This window comes from Rissa tridactyla, chromosome 22 (genome assembly GCF_028500815.1).
Source record: "Rissa tridactyla isolate bRisTri1 chromosome 22, bRisTri1.patW.cur.20221130, whole genome shotgun sequence".
Lineage (NCBI taxonomy): Eukaryota > Metazoa > Chordata > Aves > Charadriiformes > Laridae > Rissa > Rissa tridactyla.
The window spans coordinates 4,998,049-5,020,707 of NC_071487.1; the positions used below are offsets into that span (position 1 = coordinate 4,998,049).

A 22,659-nucleotide genomic window follows, 5' to 3' on the forward strand; every position below is an offset into this window, starting at 1 on the left:
CCTCTTCCACATGCTGATGCCAAAAGCAGCAGGGTGGGTCTCCTCAGTCTTACGTGGTCACCGTCAGTCCTGGGTGTCTGTGGTCGATGCTGCTTCTAAACCTGTGCAGCAATTCCTGATGTTTATCAGGATCACAGCTAGGATTCCACTGGGACTGGAATAGAGAGATGGAGAGAATCTGTTTCCAAAGCTGAAAGGACCCGGTAGAACTGGGTGCCAAAGGCGGGTGTCGGAAGTAGCAGATGAAGTTCGGGCTCAGCTAGCACTGCTTCTTGTGCAGACCTCTGTGCTTGTGTTGCTTCTCATTCACATATCTCTGTAGATGGAAAAGGACATGAGAAGTGACACGGAAGAAAGCGACAAGGATGAAGAAAGAGAAAAGATCAGGGAAAAGGAGAAAAACGGGATCGCATATTTCAGCAACGTCACAAGCAACAGCTATATCCAGCGGAATGGGTCTGAGCCACTGAACAACAGAACCCATCTCACCAACGGCCACGTCAAGGAAAGATAGCTACTGCTCACGCGCTTCCGATCGGGTCTTTCACGAATCCAGTGCACCGTCTTGAGAAACACTTTTGCTCACCGTGTAGATAATACGGAGTGTGATTGCAGTGTCATAGCTGAATCCCTGCTTCCCGTAAACACAAGTATTTATAGTCAGTGATATTTGAAGGAGGTTTTTTGGTCATTCTTCAATAAAAGCTTATGATAGGTGGTAGCCGTGAAGCAGATAGAAAGGGATCAAAGTGGTTTGCCTTTTATTAGACTGTACTATAGTTGTTGGTAAATGTGTTAATCTTGAAAAATACTTAACAAAAAAAAAAAAAAAAAAAAAGGTGGGTAAACTCTGGCAATGTCAAGTCTTAACCACCTAATGTTGTTTGGTAGGAATCTGTTTAGCTTTGATCAGCCTCTGGAGGCCCTGGCCCCTTGCCACTAGTGATTATGGCTAACGAGGAAGTGTGAGACTCTGAATCTTAATACGGGGACACCTCTTTTGAGAAGACAGGTGCCCCATACGCACTCAGAAAAGGTAAAACTGAACATAGTGGGATGATAGCTTTGCAAAGACATCGGAGAAAACGTCTTCTTCTCGAAGGGAATGCTGCTCTGTGCCCTATGACCAGTTTTGTAATGGTACGGATCTCGGGCCCTGCTGTTGTCAGCATTATTGCCACAAAGGTGGGAACTCCAAAGCCCAGGTTGGAGGGAGTACCCACCCAAATCGTAGTTGGAAGAGCTGGAAAATCCAGGCAGCTGTGTCTCAACTGTCAGGTAATCCTTTAAACCTGTCTTGGGAGGAAGCACAGTCAGAAGAAGGGAGATTAAAATAAACTAGATAGTCTAGAAGACAACGCTGGTTAAGTGCTCATGTTTTCACCAAGTGTGATTGGCACAGTGCGAAACGTTTACAGAGTCAGCTTGCGGTAAGAAGGGAATTCCCCTGTCCTCAGAGGAAAAAGGATCCGGAAAAGACCTGCTGAACCTTATGGAATAATGCTTTAATGCAGCCTTCTAACTTTAGGGCCTTTGCCTAGACGTATCAAGAGCAGCAGGCTTAAAGCAGTAGTCCATGAAGTCATGATGCAGTTCTGATTCAACTTAGATGTCCTATATCTTATATACTGTGTAGTCTGAGACTTCGGATTCTGTAATCCCTTAAAAGAGTTAAATTAGTATGGTGTGAGTTTCTGTTTTATAGATCAATTAACCTGTGAAACCAAAGTATTAACAGAGCCACTGTAATGAGTGCAGGGACGTAGACTGCCAAGGCCATGCAAACTCTTCCCTGTATGTGCCCAGTAAGGGCCAGTGCTAACTGGGGGGGACATGGACCAAGGAAATGCCTGCTTTGAGGAGGTCGTGCACATCTTTAAAATTAAAAGGCAAGTGACAGCATAGAAGGACAAGAGGGTTTTCAGCAATCCACTCAGTTCACCTGAGATGTGACTGAGAGCGCTTTGATCTGAACTTGTATGTGCTCATCTTAGGTTTCGGCCAAAATACATTGGATGAGTCCAGAGGGGAAAAAGTGGTTCCAGCATGGCTGATTCCAGGGCAGTGACATGCTCTGGGAGGAGAGCATGTGTTTCTGCACCGTCATTTAAATTCATATTTGCTGAAGATAATTTGTCTCTGAAACCTTGAGCTAATTTGAAGTTGGAAGTACGTGTTCTGTGTACTCTCGTGTGTCTTTAATCTGAGTCTACGATCTTGCCACTCCTCTGCAGGTGATGTGTTCAGGAGAGATGGTTATATATCATTTTGTACTACTGAATATAAATATTCTTTATAAATTACTTTTGAAAGGTTTGATTGTCTGGGCTCTTTTCTGCTTCTTTAACTAGCAGGAGGTAACCTGGGAGGTTCTGCCTGATGGGTGAAGGCGTGATGAGGGCGCCATGCCTGGAGCCATTGCCGAGGTGGATACACGTGCAGCACGCGCGGAGCGGATGTTGCATACCCAGGACATCACAGAATCACAGAACGTCGGGGTTGGCAGGGACTTCTGGAGATCATCTCCTCCAAGCCCCGGCCACAGCAGGGTCACCCAGAGCAGGTGGCACAGGAACGCGTCCAGGCGGGGTCGGAACGTCTCCAGAGACAGAGACTCCCCCACCTCTCTGGGCAGCCTGTGCCAGGGCTCTGCCACCCTCACAGCAAAGAAAATCCTCCTCATGTTGACATGGAACTTCCCATGGTCAAGTTTGTGCCCGTTACCCCTTGTCCTGTCCCCGGGCACCACTGAGAAGAGCCTGGCCCCATCCTCCTGACACCCCCCCTTTCAGTATTTATAAGTGTTGATAAGATCCCCCCTCAGCCGTCTTTTTTCCAGCCTGAAGAGACCAAAATCCCTCAGCCTTTCCTCATCAGAGAGGTGTTCCAGTGCCCTCAGCATCTTGGCAGCCCTTTGCTGTCCCCTCTCCAGCAGTTCCCTGTCCTTCTGGAACCGGGGAGCCCAGAACTGGACCCAGCGCTCCAGCTGTGGCTTCCCCAGGGCAGAGCAGAGGGGGAGGATGACCTCCCTCCACCTGCTGCCCACGCTCTTGATGCCCCCCAGGATGCCATTGGCCTTCTTGGCCACAAGGGCCCATCGCTGCCTCATGGGCATCCTGTTGTCCCCCAGGACTCCCAGGTCTCTTTCCACAGAGCTGCTCTCCAGCGGGTCACCCCCAGCCTGTCCTGGGGCAGGGGGTGTGCTGGCCATGCAGCCATGCTGGGCCATGCCAGTAGAGAACTGCAGCTGCCTGATTTGTCTCCTACCAGATAAAACTGCTTTTGGCCCTGAAACAAGGGACACTTTGGGGCACCCCTAGGGACGGGCCATGTTACTTGGTACTGCCAGGGCAGGGGCAAGTCCAGGACTGCGGCACTGGGGAGGCGCTTTGGACTTGCAAGGACAGGAGGTGAGAAACTAATGTCGGTCCTTGTTTTCATGAGGATCTAGAAGGCTGGGGAAGAGCCCTGCTGTAAAATCACTGCACCGCTCGCGTGCGGAGCAGAACACTTCCCCGAGACTGCACAATGTGCTGTGGAGCCATTGCAGCCCTATGTTGATGCCTGCTGAATTTTAGCCTCAGGGCTGTGCTGTCCCCCTGAAGATTGAGATAAGATTATTAGGAGGCAAATCGGGTTCTTGTGAAAGGATTCATCACAGATTCGGGAGAGCTGTTGGCCTTGATTAAGAACCACTGGGTGCTGCTTTTAGCTGAGGAGCCCAGTGTGGCAGCGGTGAGTCACTGGGGCAGATCAACAACACAAGTTGTTTCCTTGCCATCAACTTGCTCAGGCTTAAAGAATCTCTGTATATAATCATCTTCCTCCCCACATTGCTCCGCCTTCTCGCTTTATGGCTGCTCCAGTGTTCGAAGCTTGTGAACGCTGGGATGGCATTTGGGAATGTAGTGTATCAACTCCCTCCACCTCCTCCGTGCTGGGACCATCACAGCCCCCAGCTTAGAGAAGCTCTTGTAGCAAACCTGCGGCGAGACTGTCACTTGCCTGCCGGCAAACCCAGGAGAGCGGACGGAGCACTGGGCACCGCAGCACGGTCTGAATCTGTTTCCCCTGTACCTTTCCCCTCCGTGTGCACGGGGGGGGGTGTGCGTCACGCAGCGCGTACATCACACGACGTTATCAAGCAGCTGTGGGAGATGAGGTGTCCAGCTCCAGGTGAGCTACAAGAAAAAGAACGGTTACTGGTGCTCCCAGGCTGCCGGGTGGTGGGTGAGTCGAGGACTGGCCAAGCACGGCTCCCAGGCTGGCGTCTGGCCGTCCTGGCCCAAAATTATGACTGACGCGAATCTGCTGATGCCAGGAGACGTGGACATCTGCTGCTGGTTTGGATCTCGTTGTAGGAACAGTTTGGCGCAGTTGTTCCATTCCCCTTGCCCACGCTCGGCAGACATCAGAGACGTGCCTCCACCACGTTTTTTCGTTTAGACACGTACGGCCAAGGGAACTTTTACTTGGATGGCTACACTTTGAAACCCATTGCTTTTTGCCTTCGCGCGTGTACAACAGACACAGTGTCTGCAGGTGAGGGCGTCCCTAAGAGACAGCAAGGCTTGGTTCAAACAGCTGCAGTCATGTCTGAACAAGGAAAGTGGAAAGGGTCCATGACTTCGTCACATTAAGGTGAACATGGAATAAACAGGCCAAGAAATATCTTGAGAAACAACTTGAAAGGCAATACCGATCGCTGAAGCACTGGAAGGACCGTGGGAGTCGCAGATAATCCAGGCACGTAGCAACACCAGGGTGATGAGAGTGGGCCAGAGCCACAAAATTCAGTGAGCTGCCTGCGTACGGCTTCCCGGCTTAGAAGCTCAGAGAGGGTCCGATACCCGATGTCCTGCTGAGGCCACGTCCCAGGAGGATCCCCCTCAAGCTGACGGGTGAGAAGCAGTTATCCCGCAAACAGACGGAATAGCAGCAAACCTTGGAACCTGGGTGGCGTTCCTTCAAGTGTCAAGAGGAAACTCGTACTACAAGGATCATGGAATCATAGAATCATTTAGGTTGGAAAAGACCCTGGGGATCATTGAGTCCAACCATCAACTCCACTCTACAAAGTTCTCCCTTACACCATATCCCTTAACACCACATTGAAACGAGTCTTAAACACATCCAGGGATGGTGACTCCACCACCTCCCTGGGCAGCCTATTCCAGTGTCTGACCACTCTTTCTGGGAAGAATTTTTTCCTAATGTCCAGCCTAAACCTCCCCTGCTGCAGCTTGAGCCCATTCCCTCTTGTTCTATCGCTAATGACCTGTGAGAAGAGACCAGCACCAACCTCTCTACAATGGCCTTTCAAGTAGTTGTAGAGAGCGATGAGGGCTCCCCTCAGCCTCCTCTTCCTCAAACTAAACAGTCCCAGCTAAAGGACTGTTTAACTAAGGAGTTAAACTACCCGCTGTGGAACGGCATTTTTTGTTTCAAATCGTCTTGCTATCAGAAAAATTTAAGAAGGTTCTAAGAACGTGAGGGGCTCCAGCCAGCTGTTTGGCACCCAGACTGGTCAGACCGGTAGAAAGTGTAATAAATGATGGAATTAGAGGAAACGCACACGAACGTAATATTATAGGAAGGAGTCTCCATGGGTTGTGTATGAGGAAATTATGTCTTACTCCGCTGGCGTTGTCCCAAAGAGTCAGTGAGGACATGCAGAGGAGAGAACCTGCTGCCTACTCAGCTTTGCAGAGGCATTTGGAAAGGTCTCACCACAGAGGATGCCATGAGACACCAACAGGGGGGTGGTTTTTTGCAGCTCGGTATCGTTAACAGGTGCCCAAAAAAGGGGGCGGGAAAGGCAGATGGTAAAATTGGCTGATAATGAAAGTTCCTCCCGGTGGTGGTGGTGCAGACTGGCTGCAGGCATCGCAGGAGGGTTTACGGTAGCGAGACTGAGTCATAAAACACCAGGGAAGTGGAATATGGAGGAGAGCGGTGTAGCGCACGTGAGGAAGTGTCCTGAAGTGCTGGGCTGAGTGTCAGCTCTTCCAAATAGTTTTGGGGAGCGGTATATCAACTTAGTGCTCGGTACGTGATGGTTCAAAATGCGACTAGGATGTGGCGTGTTGCTGGGCCAGATGGAGGAACCAAAACTGAGACTGTTGGGGCCCTAAGGGTGCCAGAAGATCTCAATGGCTGTGGCCAGTCTCCCCTGAGACCTCCATCCACACCTGCTGCCAGGCGTCGGAGCTGATTAATAGGCGAGGGCTTTGCAGCCCGGGAAGGAAAAGGCTGGTAGAAAGAGGGAGTGAGAGAGAAGCCCCTGCTGTTATTGTCACCGTGTAGGAACTTCAGTCACCTGTGCAGCAGAGCGTAATTGAAGTTATCCACTTTCTCGACACCCACTAAATTACGTTCTCGTACCAGAACATCTTACCCCACTGCCAAGACGGGCAGGTCAGAACAAGTAATGCTGTTTCAGCTAGTCTGAAGTCGTGCTCATGGGATCGAGTGAGAGGTGGGGACTGTGACTGACAGGCTGTTGAGCTGGGAATCCTGATTTAGGAGTGAGCTTTATGCCTTGCTGCTCCCTGCTTCCTGAGTCCCCAGAGCCTCTGCTCTCCGAGCCCATCATCTGACCAGGATGGGGCTGTCAGAGGGGTTCTGGCACCACGAATACTGGCTGCCACCTGGAGCTACCTGGGAAGACATGAAGGGCGCACCCTACCCGCAGCCTCAGGACCTCTTGCTCTGCATCCCTGGTGCCCTGCTCTTGATCGTTGTCCGATACATCTTTGAAAGGTGAGTGCAACAATTCTGGTTTCTCCTGTGCTGGTTGCCACCAGTGTCTCGCAGGGCTGCTCCAGACTAATCCTTCCCTGCTTCCTGAACAGGGGATTATCCCCAACAATACTGGAATCTCTGCTTTTTGCGGCATATGGTATTTGTGTGGCAGCTCTTTGTCCTGCCCTCCCTCTCTCCTGTACCTGTAACATAACCCGTACCAACGGGTGCGAAAGGACGTGTCTGTCCGTCAGTCACACCACAGCGGTGGGTGGAGGGTCCTTCTGGAGAGAATCCAAGTGGGAGCTTGCAACACAGATGAGGGATTTGCTGGGTACCTCAGTGTCGGGAGCCCCCCGCTGAGCCAGGCTTCAGCCTGAGCCTGTAGGATGCTCCCAAAGGTGTTACGTGAGCCCCCGCTCTCAGCACAGAGGCAGGAGGAGGAGATGACCATGGCTGTTGGAGCTCGTTGTGGGACCGCTTTGCTCATGCCACTCCTTGCACAGCTCTGCCCTGCTCTCCCTTCCCGGCACCGGAGATCCCCAGCTCAGTCAGAGATGATGTACTCCAGTGCCCTACCCGGGGGAAACAGTACTCCCCAGGGAGCCTGAGGACCGGCTGCCATCTCCCCCAGGACTCGCGCGTGGAAACAAGGCGGGTCCACGTGGCTCAGCGCAGGAGATGGACTCAGGATGGGCTTTGGGCCCCTTTTCCAGGAGCACAGAGACGCAGGGAGGCGCAGACCGACCTCACACATGGGGGACGGGGGAGCGGATCAGTGAACGCGGGGCAGCGTGCCAGCCTGGGCAGACCTGCCGAGGTGCTTCCCCGCCGAGGTGCTTCCCCTCCAGGCAGAGCAGGCCGTCGGGCAGGGGGTGCTCACCAAGGCTGCCCTCAGCTAGAGCTAGGACGTGGGCTTTCCCCCGTGGCCTGCAGGAGCCGGGGAAGCACTGGCCCATCTCGCCGCAGACCTGGCACCTCCCCGCTGTGCACAGCCCTGTCGGAAGCTGTGGCAGACTGGGGCTGTACGAAGAGCCATGATTAATTCCAGCATCATCAGGTCTTCCCTCAAAGATGCTGCACTTGCCTGGCTTTCTAGAAACAACAAGGTTTTAGAAACCAGTGCCTCCCACTGGAGCCTTGCTGGGATTTTCTGCAAAGCTGGTGTTTCCTGCAGGAGCCAGCGTGTCCCCATGTGCTCTGTCCTTGGCTCCTGCTTTAGCCAGTGGTTGGGTACCCTGGGCACAGGGCACAGGGGACACTCAGACACTTGCAGACTTGTTTCGTGGCATGGTCTGGGCTACTTGGGACGTTGTAAAGGGGACCAGCACGTGCTCCAACACAGAGAAAGGCAAGGCGTCTTGGGGCCTCAGCAAAGGAATTAATTATTGCTTACTTTGGAGTTGTTATTGTTGTCTCCACTGTCTCCACTGCATCCAGGGCACTGTCCCCATGCATCCAGCGTTCCCCACCTTTGCTTTGGTGCCAGCGTATCTCTCGAGGGAGAGCATTGACCCGACAGAGGCACTGGGCTTCGTGTGTGCCCCTGGAGCAGAGCTGGGTCCCTTGGGCTGTGCGTGTGTGGCTGGGGCAGTGCTGGGCCCCCTGGGCTGGGTGTGCGAGCCCCCAGGGTGATGCTGGACCCCTGGTGCAGTGCATCCATACACAGGATACGGCACTGCCGGCATCTTGCCGCCGGCTGCCCCTGGCTGACGGCGCAGGCACACGCGTCCTCTCCTGGCTGAACTCTTTCCTCTTGCAGAACCGTAGCTCTGCCCTTGGGCAGGAGCCTGGGTGTGAGCGACAGGCTGAGGCCCAAAGTTCAGCCCAATGCCACGCTGGAAGGCTTCTACGTTCAGCTGGGCAGAACCCCGAGGGAGGTGAGTGTCCCCAGTGTCCCCAGTGTCCTGAGAGCCCAGGCAACACCTTCTCCCTGCCCAAATACCCCAGGCCAACAAAACCAGCCCCACAGGCAGGGCAGTTACTGCTAACCACCCTCCCAGGGAAGAAGATGACATAAGCAGGTATTTCGGCATCTTCCCACATGTTCAAGAGCTGCAATCCCAGCACCCCCTGACCTGCTGCCCATCAAATACAGCAGCTGCTGGCTCTGTAAGGAGGCAGCCATCGCCCTTTGGGGGCGCGGGTAAGGCCTGGAGCATCCATGGGGTTGGTGTGACCCAAGTGCAGGACCCAGCATTTGGCCTTGTTGAACCTCACACCACTGGCCTCGGCCCCTCAATCCAGCCTGTCCCGATCCCTCTGTAGCGCCTTCTGACCTCCAGCAGATCGACGTTCCCGCCCAACTTGGTGGTGTCTGTGAACTGACTGAGGGTGCGCTCGATCCCCTCCTCCAGGTCATTGATAAAGACACCAAACAGAAGCCGTTGCAGCGGCGAGCCCTGGGGAACACCGCTCGCCACCCGCCACCAACTGGATTGAACCCCCTTCACTCTTCGGGCCCAGAGCACGACTCACACCGATGCATGAATTTTAAAAAGAATTCTTGACTTAAATTTGTACATAGCTTTGTCAGACGAATTAAAAAATGCTCACGAGCTCATGTTTACATGCATTTTAGTCACAGTTTATAAATCTTAAGGCTAGGTAGTTTTATTTGGAATTCATGCACAAAATAAAGCGTGTCGGAAATGATGCTTTTTAGCCCGTGAAAGTGCAGTCGCTCGAACAGCCGGATGCTTTTTCTGACGTTACTGAAGGAATTATGTGCTTGTTTCTTTATCATCACAAGCTAAAACTTCTTTTATCTTCAAGTTTGCTATCTGTAGCTGATAATTACCAGTCAAAATTGCATCAGAGTTGGAAAGAAAAAATGCTTTTAACTTTTATAGCAAAGACATTGAATCCCGTTGTGTTGGGCTGGCAAAATTTCACCAGGGAGAGCCTGTGCTTACTCCTGAACCTGCATTTAGATATGGCTGAATTGGAGTTTTAAAGTGGCCGAAATCATTTGGGAGTTCACAAATGCAAATATGGCTGATATGATTTATTTATTCTTTTTCCCCAAAGAAAGGTGTTCTTCAGGGAAATGTGGACCAGAGGCAGCCTGCGGGAACACGGCTCTTCCACCCACGCGGGGACGGACGCCTTACGATGGCTAAGTCCTGCTTCCCTCACCTGTTTTCTAGGGGGACCTTATTTCACTGGCCAAGCAAAGCGACCTGCCGGTCAAAAACGTGGAGACCTGGTTCCGGCACCGGCGGGCCCAGGATCGGCCCAGGCTGATGAAGAAGTTCTGTGAGGCCAGGTAGGTGGGCCAGCAGAGGCTTTTGGTGATGGAGACCTCCAAGGTCTGCAGACCATCGCCATCCCCTGCCCTGTCCTTAGCCCCGAACACGGTCCCAGATGACCCTGCTGCCGGCTGCGGCTGCGAAAGGAGACTTTGTGCCACAAGGCTGGGTCCCACCACTGCACGCACTGGCGACAGAGCCTCCGGGCAGAGCTGCCAGCTTCCTCCTGCCTTCCTTTCCACGTTCAATTTTAAAAAGTTAAAGTCGCCTCAAAGGAGTCCTCGGTGCAGGTCAGGTTTAAATCTCAGATGCTGGTGGGATTTTGAGCAGGGATGCTGCTTGCATCAAACTTCTTTTCAAGGTGATCTCGATACAAAATTAATATTTTAAAATACTCTTAGTGTGGAGCGTTGGGCAGAGAACAGATCCGTGAAGTGCGGTTAGCAGGCAGTGCAAGCCATGAACGGAGGGAGGCAAAAACTGAAAAACACCAGAAAGCGCTGAAATCTTCGCAGCATTCCTTTTCCTCGAGCTGTTTGCTCTCTCCTGTGAAATCTTCCTGCATATCTCAGTTACAGACGGAGTCAGAGTGCAGAGGAGAGTCACCAAGTGTCTCTCTCAAAAAATCAGGTTTTCTCCGGTTCTGGGCTGGAGCGTTAGGGCTGTACGCACACAAAGACCCCCATCAGGCACGAGATCTCCTCTCCCTCTCCCTCGCCCTCTGAAAAAAATTCAGTGCTTGAATCCTGTTGTTATGCTTTTTAAAAAATATTCTTCTCCTGAAACCTTGTTCAGGGGAACACACTCTGCAGCATTTCGGAGGAAACTAATTAAACCCCCGGTATTCCCGTACCACCATGAGCAAACATTAGGTGCCTTCCGCAGGCGGTGGTACCTGAGCGTTTGCAGGTAATTGACAACCACCCCCACAGCCGAAGGAGACAGGCAGAGGCATCTTGGTAGCCATGCTGCATTCCGTTTAACGCTGATGGAGTATGCCAGGAATTTGGGCGCTGCGCGGACCAAAGCAGAGCCCGGGAGGGCTGTGGGTATCCTTAACAGCATGTGCCAACAGAGCTGCGGTTCTGCAAGGTCCTCCATCTGGGTCGGGGCACAACAAGACCAAGTGCAAGGTCCTCCATCTGGGTCGGGGCAATCCCAAGCACCGACACAGGCTGGGCAGTGACTGGCTCGAGAGCAGCCCTGAAGAAAAGGACTTGGGGGGGCTGGTAGATGAGAGGCTCCACATGAGCCGTCAGTGTGCACTTGCAGCCCAGAAAGCCAATCGTATCCTGGGCTGCATCAGGAGAAGCGTGGCCAGCAGGGCGAGGGAGGTGATTCTCCCCCTCTACCCCACTCTCGTGAGACCCCACCTGGAGTACTGCGTCCAATTCTGGAGCCCCTACTACAAGAGAGCTACGGACATGCTGGAACGTGTCCAGAGAAGGGCCACAAGGATCATCCAAGGGCTGGAGCACCTCTCCTATGGGGACAGAGTGAGAGAGCTGGGGTTGTTCAGTCTGGACAAAAGAAGGCTCCGAGGAGACCTAGTGACCTACCAGTATCTTAAGGGGGCCTACGAGAAAGCTGGGGAGGGACTTTTTAGGATGTCGGGTAATGGTAGGACTAGAGGGGATGGATTAAAACTAGAGATGGGTCGATTCGGCCTGGACGTTAGGAAGAAGTTCTTCACCATGAGGGTGGTGAGACACTGGCACAGGTTGCCCGGAGAGGTGGTGGAGGCCCCATCCCTGGAAGTTTTTAAGGCCAGGCTGGACGGGGCTCTGAGCAACCTGATCTAGTGGGAGGTGTCCCTGCCCATGGCAGGGGGGTTGGAACTAGATGATCTTTAAGGTCCCTTCCAACCCTAACAACTCTATGATTCTATGAAATCCCTTTCCAAACAAGCCTCGGTTCCCCTGTGGGCTTTGCAGTGTCCTGGGCACAGCCTGAGGAGCTATTCCAACTCTGGAGGAAATTTTAATTCCTTGTTTTTTTCTGTTTTAGCTGGAGATTTACATTCTATTTAACCTCATTCTTCTCTGGGCTGGCTCTCCTGTATGATGTAAGTACATGAGCAGGGTGCTGCTGTGGAGTGACACATTTCAGGGGTTCCTTGTTCATGGCAAATGAGGCCGATGGTCCTGGGCCTTTTCAGAAAGCCCATCCAAAGATCATGTGTGACCATGACTATGGGTTCCAAAGCCAAAGAAGGACAAATCCAGGGGCATAGAGCAGAACCATCCCCAATCCTGATCCAGCAGAAGTCTCCCTTTCCCTGGGTGAACGTGGCTGGGTCTCAGTGATGTTACCATGGTTTTCTCCTTGTCTTAGATCATTGTGTAAGCGATTCCCCACTGACACCCACACGCAGCCCTTGCATCTCGGCCAAGGGCAGACTGCGTCCTGGCGGGGGGGCTGCTGCCCTCTGCGTATCGAGACCCTCCACGTGACATCCTGTGCATCCACTAATGACAAGTGCATTTTGTCAACCATTCTTTCCAAAGCTCAAAGGCAGATTGGACCTAGCATGGGCACACTGACTTCTTGAAGTACTTCTTTGCATGGTCATTACGTGTCATTTGAAAGGCTCTGGGTTCTCACTGCTGCCTTCTCTCTGCACAGAAGCCCTGGTTCTGGGACCACACCGTGTGCTGGCTGAGATTTCCACAACAGGTGAGCAGCAAGTACAGGGAATCGCAGAGTAATTCGTGTTGGAAAGGGGGACCAGGAGGTCTCTCGCCCAACCTCCTGCTGACAGCACCCACCTGCGAGATTGGAGCAGGTTACCCAGGGCTTTCTCCCACATAGTTTTCAAAACCTTCAAGGATGGAGACAACACAACATCTCTGGGCAATCTATTCCACTGTTTGACTGCCCTCATGATGAAAACGTTTCTCCTTACGCCCACCTCTCTTGTTTCAACTGACGCCTGCTGTCTCTCATTCTCGCATCGTGCACATGTGCAACCACGAACAGCGTGGTTCTGTCTTCTTGGCCAGCTCCCTGTAGGTACTCCATATGATAGCAGACGGACAGTCTCTGCCCTGAGCAGGCACCTCTTCTCAACGAGTTTCTCTGTAACCCAAGCCTGGCTGGAAGCAGCTCCGTGTATGTGCCCACAAAAGGGATCAGGTGGTCAGGACATCCCTCGGCCTCTCGAAGCATGGATGGAGATAAGAGGTGTCCCACCCCTGCAGAGTGGAGGCCCCCGGCTCCTCTCAGTCCCTCTGCAGACTGGCCAGGGCTGGTCCTGGCTCCGGACCAGGCTTGACAGTGCATCAGCAAATGGTTCGGTCACGGGGAACAGGAAAATTTAGACGTGACCAAGCCCTGCTGTCCCAAACGCAGGTTGAATGAAGGGGCTTCCCCTCTCCCACCCCCCAGAGCTGGGCAGGGGTGTCACACTGCCTGTTGCTTGTCTCGCAGCCTCTCCCGCCCGCACTGGGCTGGTTCTACCTGCTGGAGCTCTCTTTCTACTGCTCACTGGTGGTCACCCTGCCCTTCGATGTGAAGAGGAAGGTGAGTGACAGCAGCACAACTGCACCCCGTCGGCTTGGTCGGCCCCTGCCATGAGGCTCTTCCCTCCCGCTGCCAGCTCCCCGGGGGTGCAAAGGACAAGACAAGCACGCTGCTGCAAAGAGCCCTGAACACACGAGCTCCCTGCAGCGCCCGTATCCCACCATCGCACCCCGCGCTGAGTCCCACTCGTGCGCTGCACGGCCCTCCTGCCTGCTGGGCCAGGGAAGCGCTGGGGGTGACGTGGGGTCCCCACACCTGGCCAAGGGACAGTCACTGGGTGGACACGGCATCATGGCCCTTCCCAGCTCTGGTCGCAGGTACAGCCCCGCTCAGGGTTGCGTCCTCCCGATTCGAGGGAGCCGGGCTGTTGTGATGAGGGTACTGCGTGTGGCTTTTGCAGCGTGGGATGAGGTGAGCTCCTGGGACCCACGGACCCAGCAGCCACTGCTGCCCTTGCCTTGGTTTGCGGTGGAGATGGCACAGCGCTGTGCAGCTGAACTGCACAAGCTGAGCTTCAGCCTTAGCTTCATTTGACTCCTTAATTTGATGATCACATCTCTCTTCAGAGACTACCTGCTTTTCCCCAGAGATGGACTCTGCCCAACTCTTGCAAAGCATGTCCTGGGTCCAGAGGACCAGCAGAAATTCTGTACTAAAATTCCCAACACTGCAGTAGTCTTTGTAGACACGTCAGTTATTGGGCACCTGCAGTGCTCCCCAGAAGAAGCGGGAACCCACTGCCTGGCAGTGATCCTCCCGGGGCCTGAGCCAGAGCTGCCCTTCCCAATCTCTCCACAGGGCACCCAGGAGCCATCTCATACCCCAAAGCATTGCCTTTGTGCACGTACACATTTGTCCGTGTGGGCATGACCCACCCAGCAAGGTCCTCGATTTACATGAGGCATGCGAGAAGGCGTATTCCCCACCTGCAGTATCTCCACCCCAACTCCGTTGGTCCCTCTCCATGGGCAGCGCAGGGAGGCTGAAGAGCTGCCTCCATTATGGCTAGTGGATAGGACCTACCCCAGGCCAAGGGCAACCTGCTGTCATTACAAAAAGCTCTTCAATACACAGTGGAGGGGGCTGGGAGGAAAATATGGAGTGTTAAGAAAGGAATTTTTTAAGGGCAGCTTGATTCATGGAAAATTTATAAAAATCTGTCCTCTAGCATGTTTGCATCTACGTGTACCTCACTGGTATTTATCTGGGTTTCCATAAACAAAGCATAAAGATGTTCGTTCTCCTTGGGATTGTGCAGGACCTGAGCGAGCTGTAGCACAGTGGGGAGCACTGGTGGTTCGTGGAGGTGTTTGACATGTCCTAGTGAGGCAGCAGCACCCAGGAACCCGTGCTGCCAGGTCAAGGTACGAGTGACACGCAATGTCTCTTCTCATGCCAGGACTTTAAGGAACAGATCATCCACCACGTCGCCACCATCACTCTGATCTTTGTCTCCTACTGTGCCAATCTCGTACGGTTTGGGACGATAGTCATGCTGGTCCATGATGCCTCTGATTACATTTTAGAGGTGAGTTACCCTCAGTGGGAAATGCGGATCTGTGCTCGCGTCTGTGGGTAGTACCACGGCCCATGTGCCTTGCCACACACGATGCGTGCGGGTGCAGGGGCCCACACAAGTGGCCACACGCGTACTATAGTGCCAGGGCATTTAGGAACTATCAGATTTACTGCCCTTGGGGAAAAGCGAGTGCACAGGGCCTGGGACACATCCCCACAGGCTGGGTAACCCTTGCAGGCCGTGGGGAATCCATCAGCCCCCGAGAAGGAGAGCACAGGCACACGGGACATACGGCAATTTGTCTCTCTACAGCTTGCCAAGATGCTTCATTACATGAAATGGAAGCGGGTCTGCGAAGCAGTCTTTATTGTTTTCGCTGTGGTTTTCATCATCTCTCGGCTTGTCCTTTTCCCGTTAATGTGAGTTGTGTTTTAATGTTCTCTGAACGCGGGTGTTACGCGCGATTTGAGCTTATGGAGAGATGGCCCTCCATGCTGAGGGAAGGAAAGGCAAGGAACAGGACACCACAGGTAAGCTCAAAAATTAATCCAACTGGAACTGAGGAACCCAAGGAAAAAAAGCCCACAGGTTTTTAGCTATATTAATTAATTAATCTAGAGCCATAGCCTCTGCCCCTCCATTCTCATGCTCTCGCTGTTTCTCCCAGGCAGGGTCTGTCTCTCACGCTGTGATGAGATGCTCACGTGCAGTCACAGCAGCTGACTTCTCATGAGCTCTGGGAATGCTGTCTTTCTCCATCTGCCTATAGCCACCCCCAGCACGGTCTGAGGGTAATCCTTCCCCTCTACTCCTGCTCAAGACCTGGTTTGACTCTTCCAGTGTGGACGAAATGGCCTCTCTCTGTTGCAAACACTGGTTCCTACAAGAGAAAGAAGGCACCAACTGTACTCCTTAAAATTTCCCAAGAACTTCTTAGCAGCCTAAGAAAGACCTGCTTAAAGCTTTATTGAGATAAAATTAATGTAGAAACAACGGCGTCGTAATTTAAGGTGACCCACCATCTAGTTGAAACAAAACAAGGAAGTCATGAGTGTGAGGCTTCAGGAGGGAGAATACTCGACACGCTGGGAGGGGATCAACAAAGATTCCTTCAGAAGCCACACACAGGCACCAGTTGTGGACTATGGCTTTTGCCTACGCACATCTGACCACGCTCCCAGCCTTTGACTGCTGAAATTGCTCTCCTTTCCTTTCTTTACCACCGCCAGGTTGCCCGGAAAAGGCGATCCTGGTTAACTTTCCAGAAACTCATTCCACAACACTTGCGTTACAGCCTAAGGTTTCTGCTTTCTTTCGAAACCATACATTTCATTTGTTACAGCCAGAGTTTTTAAAATGGGACCTGTTATAGACACACACAGGGACAAATCTGCATTGCTGTCCTCTATTCCTGCCCTGGCTCCACACCAGCACCGAAGATGCTGAGTTTTGAAATTTGGTCCTGCTGCCATTGAGTTTGGATGCCCGTGAGGCTGACTTGGCACAACGGGTCCAAGATTCTGGTGGTGAAATGGCTCCCTTTTAGAGAGAAAAGCAATAAAAGCTTGAGGCAAGTTTCCTGAGGAAGAAACGACAATAACCATGATTTCAGTTGTCTCCGCTGCAAAAAGTGGAGCCCCGCTATCTCGACCTGCTCTATCATAACGTAAGGACAAAGAAGATGACAGATGTCCCAGATCGGACCAAGGGTCCACCTACATCAGCACCTGTCTGCAGCAGCAGCAAGGAGCTGGTGGCCAGGAAGGCAAGAGCAGAGCAAATACACACTATATCCAACAACGTTTCTTTCCCAGCTTCCAGTATGTCTTAGATTTCACGTCTTAGACGATAACTTGCAGAACAGGAGGCGCTTGGCATGTCTCTCCCGTGCTGAACTGCTCTCTGCTCTCTCTGCTGCTTCCAAACCAGTGCTTTCCTCCTTTCTGTCCCTGTCACTGACGATAACAGGCTTTCTGTGCCTTCCGCCAAAAATAATTCCCCTGCCCAACTTTTCATCTGAACCCTCAACTCCAGCCTAACTTCAGTTAAAAAGATCATTTATAACCTTTTTATTTAAGCACCAGTGGCCAGGTCCCCTTATGGTTTGATTTTAGTGCATTGCGCCTCTCCGGATTTATTTTAGGAGAAACGCTGCCGGTTTCTGGTTCTTCTGGGCAGCATTGCAGGTTGCTGATAACCGACCTGTCTGCAAAAGCTATCGCGTCGTTGGTAACTTTAATACAGAGTTTCGGCAGGTGCCCTGGGACCTGCTTTGCAAGGGCTGGGCAGAGCCTGGAGCCTGATGGCGCAGTCCTAGCGCAGCTCGGCTCCGTGTTGCGAATGGGTGGTTTAGATCACTAAAAGAACCCCTGTCGTTAAGTGTTAGCAAAGCAATTTTAATGTGATGTTACAAAGCGCAGCTTTGCAAAGTTTGATGGCAAGGTTCACTCTCTTAATTACCGCACGGGTAAACATACAGAGGAAAATCGAGTTACACTCCAGTTAAAATGATTCGTAGAGAGACCAAGGGCAGAAAGGGTAAGGGAGGCCTTCCTCTTGGGTCATGAGGATCAGAAAGGACGCCCTTGCTTTGTAAATTCATTCTCAAAGAGGAGTGTAGGTGCGGATGGATCCAGACCTAGTCCCGCACTTGATTATTGACATCAGTTCAGCATGCAATCATCAGTGTCATCAAGGCAAAACCAGTTACCAGACTACAGGGCTATGGGTGATATTGAATCATAGAATAGACTCCTAGAATGTGTTGGGTCGGAAGGGACCTCTAAAGGCCACCTAGTCCAACCCCCTGCAGTGAGCAGGGACAGCTTGAACTAGATCAGGTCACTCAGAGCCTCATCCAGCCTGGCCTTGAATGTCTCCAGGGATGGGGCCTCCACCCCCTCTCTGGGCAACCTGGGCCAGTGTCTCACCACCCTCCGTGTAAAGAACTTCTTCCTAATGTCTGATCTAACCCTGCCCTGCTCTAGTTTAAACCGTTGCCCCTCGTCCTGTTGCTCCATGCCCTTGCAAACAGCCCCTCCCCAGCTTTCCTGGAGCCCCTTTAGGGACTGGCAGGGGCTGGAAGGTCTCCCCGGAGCCTTCTCTTCTCCAGGCTGAACCCCCCCAGCTCTCTCAGCCTGTCCCCACAGCAGAGGGGCTCCAGCCCTTATTAAGTGCGTGCGCTATTGGTCATTTACCAAATAACTGACATTGGTAAAAGGTCTCTCTGCCATCAAGGAGCAACCTTGAGAGGTGTCCCAGCTCAAGGGGAGAGCACTGCCATGCAGCCACGCTGCCTCGCAGGGAGAGCTCAAAGATGGCTCACTCAGGCCGTCAAATTTATGGCACAAAGTGGTTGGCTTGTAGTTGGCTTCTATTGCGCTAGAAGAATTATGCATGAGGCTCCTTGTACCCAAACTTAGGTCGTTTTTTCATAAATGAATTTTGAAAAAGCCACTGTTATTTATGTATTAATCACACGATCAGTGTTCCAAACTCATCTGTATTGATGTTTACTGTGTCCTTTGTGGGTTTTTGGAGAACAGGTTGAAACGAGAGTAGTTCTCGGCTGCAGCTCAAGCCTTTACCTCCTTTGGATCCTGTACCAAACCAGCACTAGCTTGGTTAAGGGGTGGAACGCATCCGTCACACTCTGCCCTGGGGACACATAAGCCAAGTAGTTGCCCAGATAAGTGTGAAGGTACCTGGCCTGATTTAGTGTTGTGTCTTCTGATTTGTCTCTTCCTCTCTCTTTCCCACAGCACATACTATTACTTTGTGACAAAGTTTCAGTTGTTCCTCGTAAGCTGTGTGATAAACGCTTTCCTGATGATCCTGCAGTTGTTGCACATCTTCTGGTCCTATCTAATCATCCAGATGATCTTTGGTGTCATCCTCCATGGTGCGGTACGAAAAAATCTTTGTCTCCTCTGTGCCACAACTACTCATGAGAAACCATGAGATCCAGGGTGATCCCATGCCTGCAGGGAAGGGGTGGGAGAAAGGGGACGCCCTGAGAGCTTCTGAGGTCACATGCTGGGAGGTGTATGGATACCTTTGCTCATGGAGATCAGAGCAGCAACTCACTTTTACTTCACAGCTGTGTTCTAGTGACACGGGAGCCATCCACAGTCCTTGCTCCTCACTGCCTGAAGCTTTTCAGCGTGCAGTTTGGGAGAATAGGAACTGCCAGTGTGTCCAAAGTGGAGTAAGGAAGGAGCAAACACATAAACCTAGTAGATAGCACACCGTGTATTCGCACCTCTGAGTTTCGGCTGCATTCCACAGTCTTTTGATGCACGCCAGAGTTCGTATAGGGATCATTGGAAGAAACCTTGTCATCAGAGAAAGCAGTTCCCTGGACTGGCTTGCTAACATAAGCAGATGGCACCTTGGTAACCTCTGAGTAGATTTGTGAAGGCTTTGGTGATCTGTGGCCAGAAAATAACCCACCACAGTGTTGGAGTTACACCTTCAGCTTACTTGAACTAGTCCTTCATTGAATCAAATCCTGCCTGGACATGTTCCTGTGCCACCTGCTCTGGGTGACCCTGCTCTGGCAGGGGGTTGGACACGATGATCTCCAGAGGTCCCTGCCAACCCTTATCATTCTGTGAAGCTAAATCAAGAGAAAAAACAGTTTTTCTGGAGGAAATGATGGAGTTTGTGATCAAGTTTGTAGATGACTGCAAAATGAGGAGACCAGTCAATACGCTCACTGGACAAATAGGCGCTGGCTTTCAGAGCATTGACAGTAATAAACTGCACAGGAAAATATGCAGAATAAATACTAATTTTCAGAAGGTCACATTACAAGAATATTATTAGGGTGGCAAAAAAAGCATTCAAAAGTTAGGTGAAACCATAACAATATCAACCTCTGGCAGTTTAAGTCCCAATGCAGGGACGGTCGCAACACTGGCTTTAAGGACACAGTCATGCCTGTTATTTTTATTTTAGCTGTCAGGTTTACACACCAGTGCTGTGAATGAACACAGGACTAGCCCCCTCTAATATATACCACGATACAGGGTTTGCAACTCATTTCAATTGTCTGTCTTTCCTACAGAAAAGAAAAGACGCCAGAAGCGACACCGAGGAAAGTGACAGGAGCAAAGCAGAAGATCTGGCAAAGAACCAAGAGTAGAGCGGGCTTTGCTGCAAAATACCAAGAGCCAGGCAGACTCTTAAAAGTGGGGAGGTTGAATGGGACCTGGGGGGAGAGGCCAGCCAGGCTCACAAATGGCTTCACAGTAGTCTGCCCGAGGCACCATCTGGTATCTAGAGGGAAGTGCGTTTCATCACAGCGTTGACAGGCAGTTAAGTCACTTCAGGAGATGTTTTCCTCGCTTCTCCTGTTGGGACCATTCTTTTACAACTACTCTATGATCATTTACCCATGAAAAAAAAAAAAAAAAAAAAAAGGTCTACCCGCCAAAGTCTCACTGTAACCAGGAGAAGAGGGGTGGAACAAGCTGCTCAAGTTATGACACCTTCCTGTGGTTATCCCAAAACCTTCCCAAAGGTTCGTGAGATAATAAACTACAACTGCTGAAGATTTAATCGATTTGCGATTTCAGAAGATACTGGTGGTCCTCGCCAGCCACCTCATGAAAGGACTTGCTTGTGAAAGACACCTGCTTAAGTGGCAAGTAAGTTCTCAGTTGCATAGCATAAAATGGTTAGCCCTGGGGGAAGGATAAACCATTTCTGCAAGTCAGGCCCGCCCAGCTGACACGAGGTGTGTTTGTTGTAAGAATTACACAAAATAGTTCACGTGTCGAAAAGATTTTGCTAACTAAATGTCTATTTAGGGAGAAGGCTCCTAAAATTGAAAGCAACTGAAACTCTTCCAAATGCACCCTTTTCCACTAGAAATTGTAATTTAATCCCTGCGCAAATTTTCCATTTAGACATCTTCATTTTGTTGAGGTTTCATTTTCAAAATTGGAAAATAAGAGCGTTGCGATACGAACATTTTAATGGGTTACTTCAGGGGTTAGATGACTTTTCACTTTGTAATATATTGTACCTGATGTCTTTTTCAGAATTTATAGTAGACCATAAAATTTAAAGTCAACGTAAAAAGTAATTACGCCTAAACCAATGAGTCTGTTTTACCTAGATTTTGCATGATGCAGAAGTTTTTTAGAACATCAGATCTTATGTCAGTGGGAAAATCTTCTCAGAAACTTGCTGGAGGTCTGACATCACTGCTAACTCCAAGGCTCAGAAAATGCCGAGGACAGATAAATCTCCGTATATGTGTATGTCCATAAACAATATACAGAAACCTGCAAACACTGTCTTCAAAATACATTTTCTACTCAGGCTTTGAGTATGCTTCCAAGGCATCTGACACATTTTACACACATACTAGGGGGAAACCGTTTCTGAGAAACGCAAAGAGGTGGGGAATGAAGTACGGCGTAACTAGAGCACACCGCTGTGAAGAACCATGGCCCATCTCCCACATGGGACCTACGCAAGGCAAAATATGAATAAAGTCAGGAAAGATGTGCAGGAGAAAGGCAGAAGGAACTGAGCCAGCATTCTGTTGAAGGATTTTGACATTCAGACCTGCAGGAAGTAATGCTGAAACACATACACCTATCTCTGCGAGACACCGGCCCCAAGAAGGATGTCGCCGAGCCCCAAGTAGCTGTACTTTGCTGGGAGTGCAAGACCCCTCGTTAGGATACCCGGTGTAAGGGTTTGCCCAGGAATTATTTCACCCTGTCCCCCAGGGATGATGTTTTCTATTAAAGCCCTAAATGATACAGGAGAATCTCAGCTTTTAAAAGGTTCATATAGCCTTCAGAACACAAGAGTCCAACGGCCGTTGGACTCACAGAACAGGCCCAGCCTTTCATTGCGGGGAAGCGCCCGCTCTGCTCTCAGTGCACAGAGCTGGCGATGCCACAGCCCGGCTGGAGGCTGAGAGATGGACTAGAGCCAAGGAGCGGAAGCCAACCTGGATTGAGAGGGCTCCACCTTCGCAGGCCCGGATAGACTATCTCCTGTCACCCTGACATAGCTCTCACAGTGGTAGAGTTGGCGTTTGACCAACACCTCTTGGTTTTTAAGGCCTATCCCATTCTCTGGAGATGACAATCACGCGGTTCAGGAACATTTTTCCTTTCAACATCGCTGCGTCACATCAAAGAACAGACTCTGCTAACGCAGATGACAGTAACACTTGTAGTGCAACCCCCCGGGTCAGTGCTGTTGCACTCTCCCCTTCTCGCCCAGTCAAGCAGACTTTGTGGCAGCCATTCTCTCAGCTTCTCCATGCTTGGGAGGCTGAGCACCCTTGGAGATCTATCCCCTACTGCTGTACTAAGTCCACCAAACCCTCTTCCTCGCACGCAGTCTTTAATTAAGGCTACGTGCAGGTCCCTAGCTCCTTGCACCCTCATTTGGGATAGTGATTTTTCTTCTGGGCCAGTACAGCAAAGAACCCAAAGGGCACTAAGGAAACTCAAGCAAGACTCTTTAAGTGCCCCAGTTTGCAAATAGTTATCATCACATACCTGAATGCATAAATCCAGAATAGCCTCCCTCCTGCTGTGGTGCTCTCCAGCCTGGAAAAAAGGTAATTTTAACCATAATGACATAACCTGG

General features: G+C 51.3%; 2 protein-coding genes across 4 annotated transcripts in view; both read left to right on the forward strand.

The window, feature by feature from the left end:
* The window catches only part of CERS4 (ceramide synthase 4), a 46,056-nt gene extending 43,740 nt beyond the window's left edge, over nucleotides 1-2,316 (forward strand). For all 3 annotated transcript variants that reach the window (XM_054182209.1, XM_054182207.1, XM_054182208.1), the window contains exon 12: nucleotides 323-2,316. In XM_054182209.1, coding sequence (XP_054038184.1) covers nucleotides 323-514 — 192 coding nt within the window. In that variant the 3' untranslated portion in view covers nucleotides 515-2,316. The remainder of the gene's footprint in view (nucleotides 1-322) is intronic.
* Nucleotides 2,317-6,483: 4,167 nt separating this feature from the next.
* On the forward strand, nucleotides 6,484-20,227 carry LOC128900490 (ceramide synthase 4-like). The gene is made up of 10 exons (XM_054181676.1): nucleotides 6,484-6,762; nucleotides 8,507-8,624; nucleotides 9,894-10,012; nucleotides 12,003-12,060; nucleotides 12,621-12,671; nucleotides 13,425-13,517; nucleotides 14,917-15,045; nucleotides 15,349-15,455; nucleotides 18,798-18,942; nucleotides 20,105-20,227. Exons 1-10 carry the CDS (start codon nucleotides 6,605-6,607, stop codon nucleotides 20,180-20,182), a joined length of 1,056 nt encoding a protein of 351 aa, XP_054037651.1. The 5' UTR covers nucleotides 6,484-6,604; the 3' UTR covers nucleotides 20,183-20,227.
* Nucleotides 20,228-22,659: the final 2,432 nt, after the last annotated feature.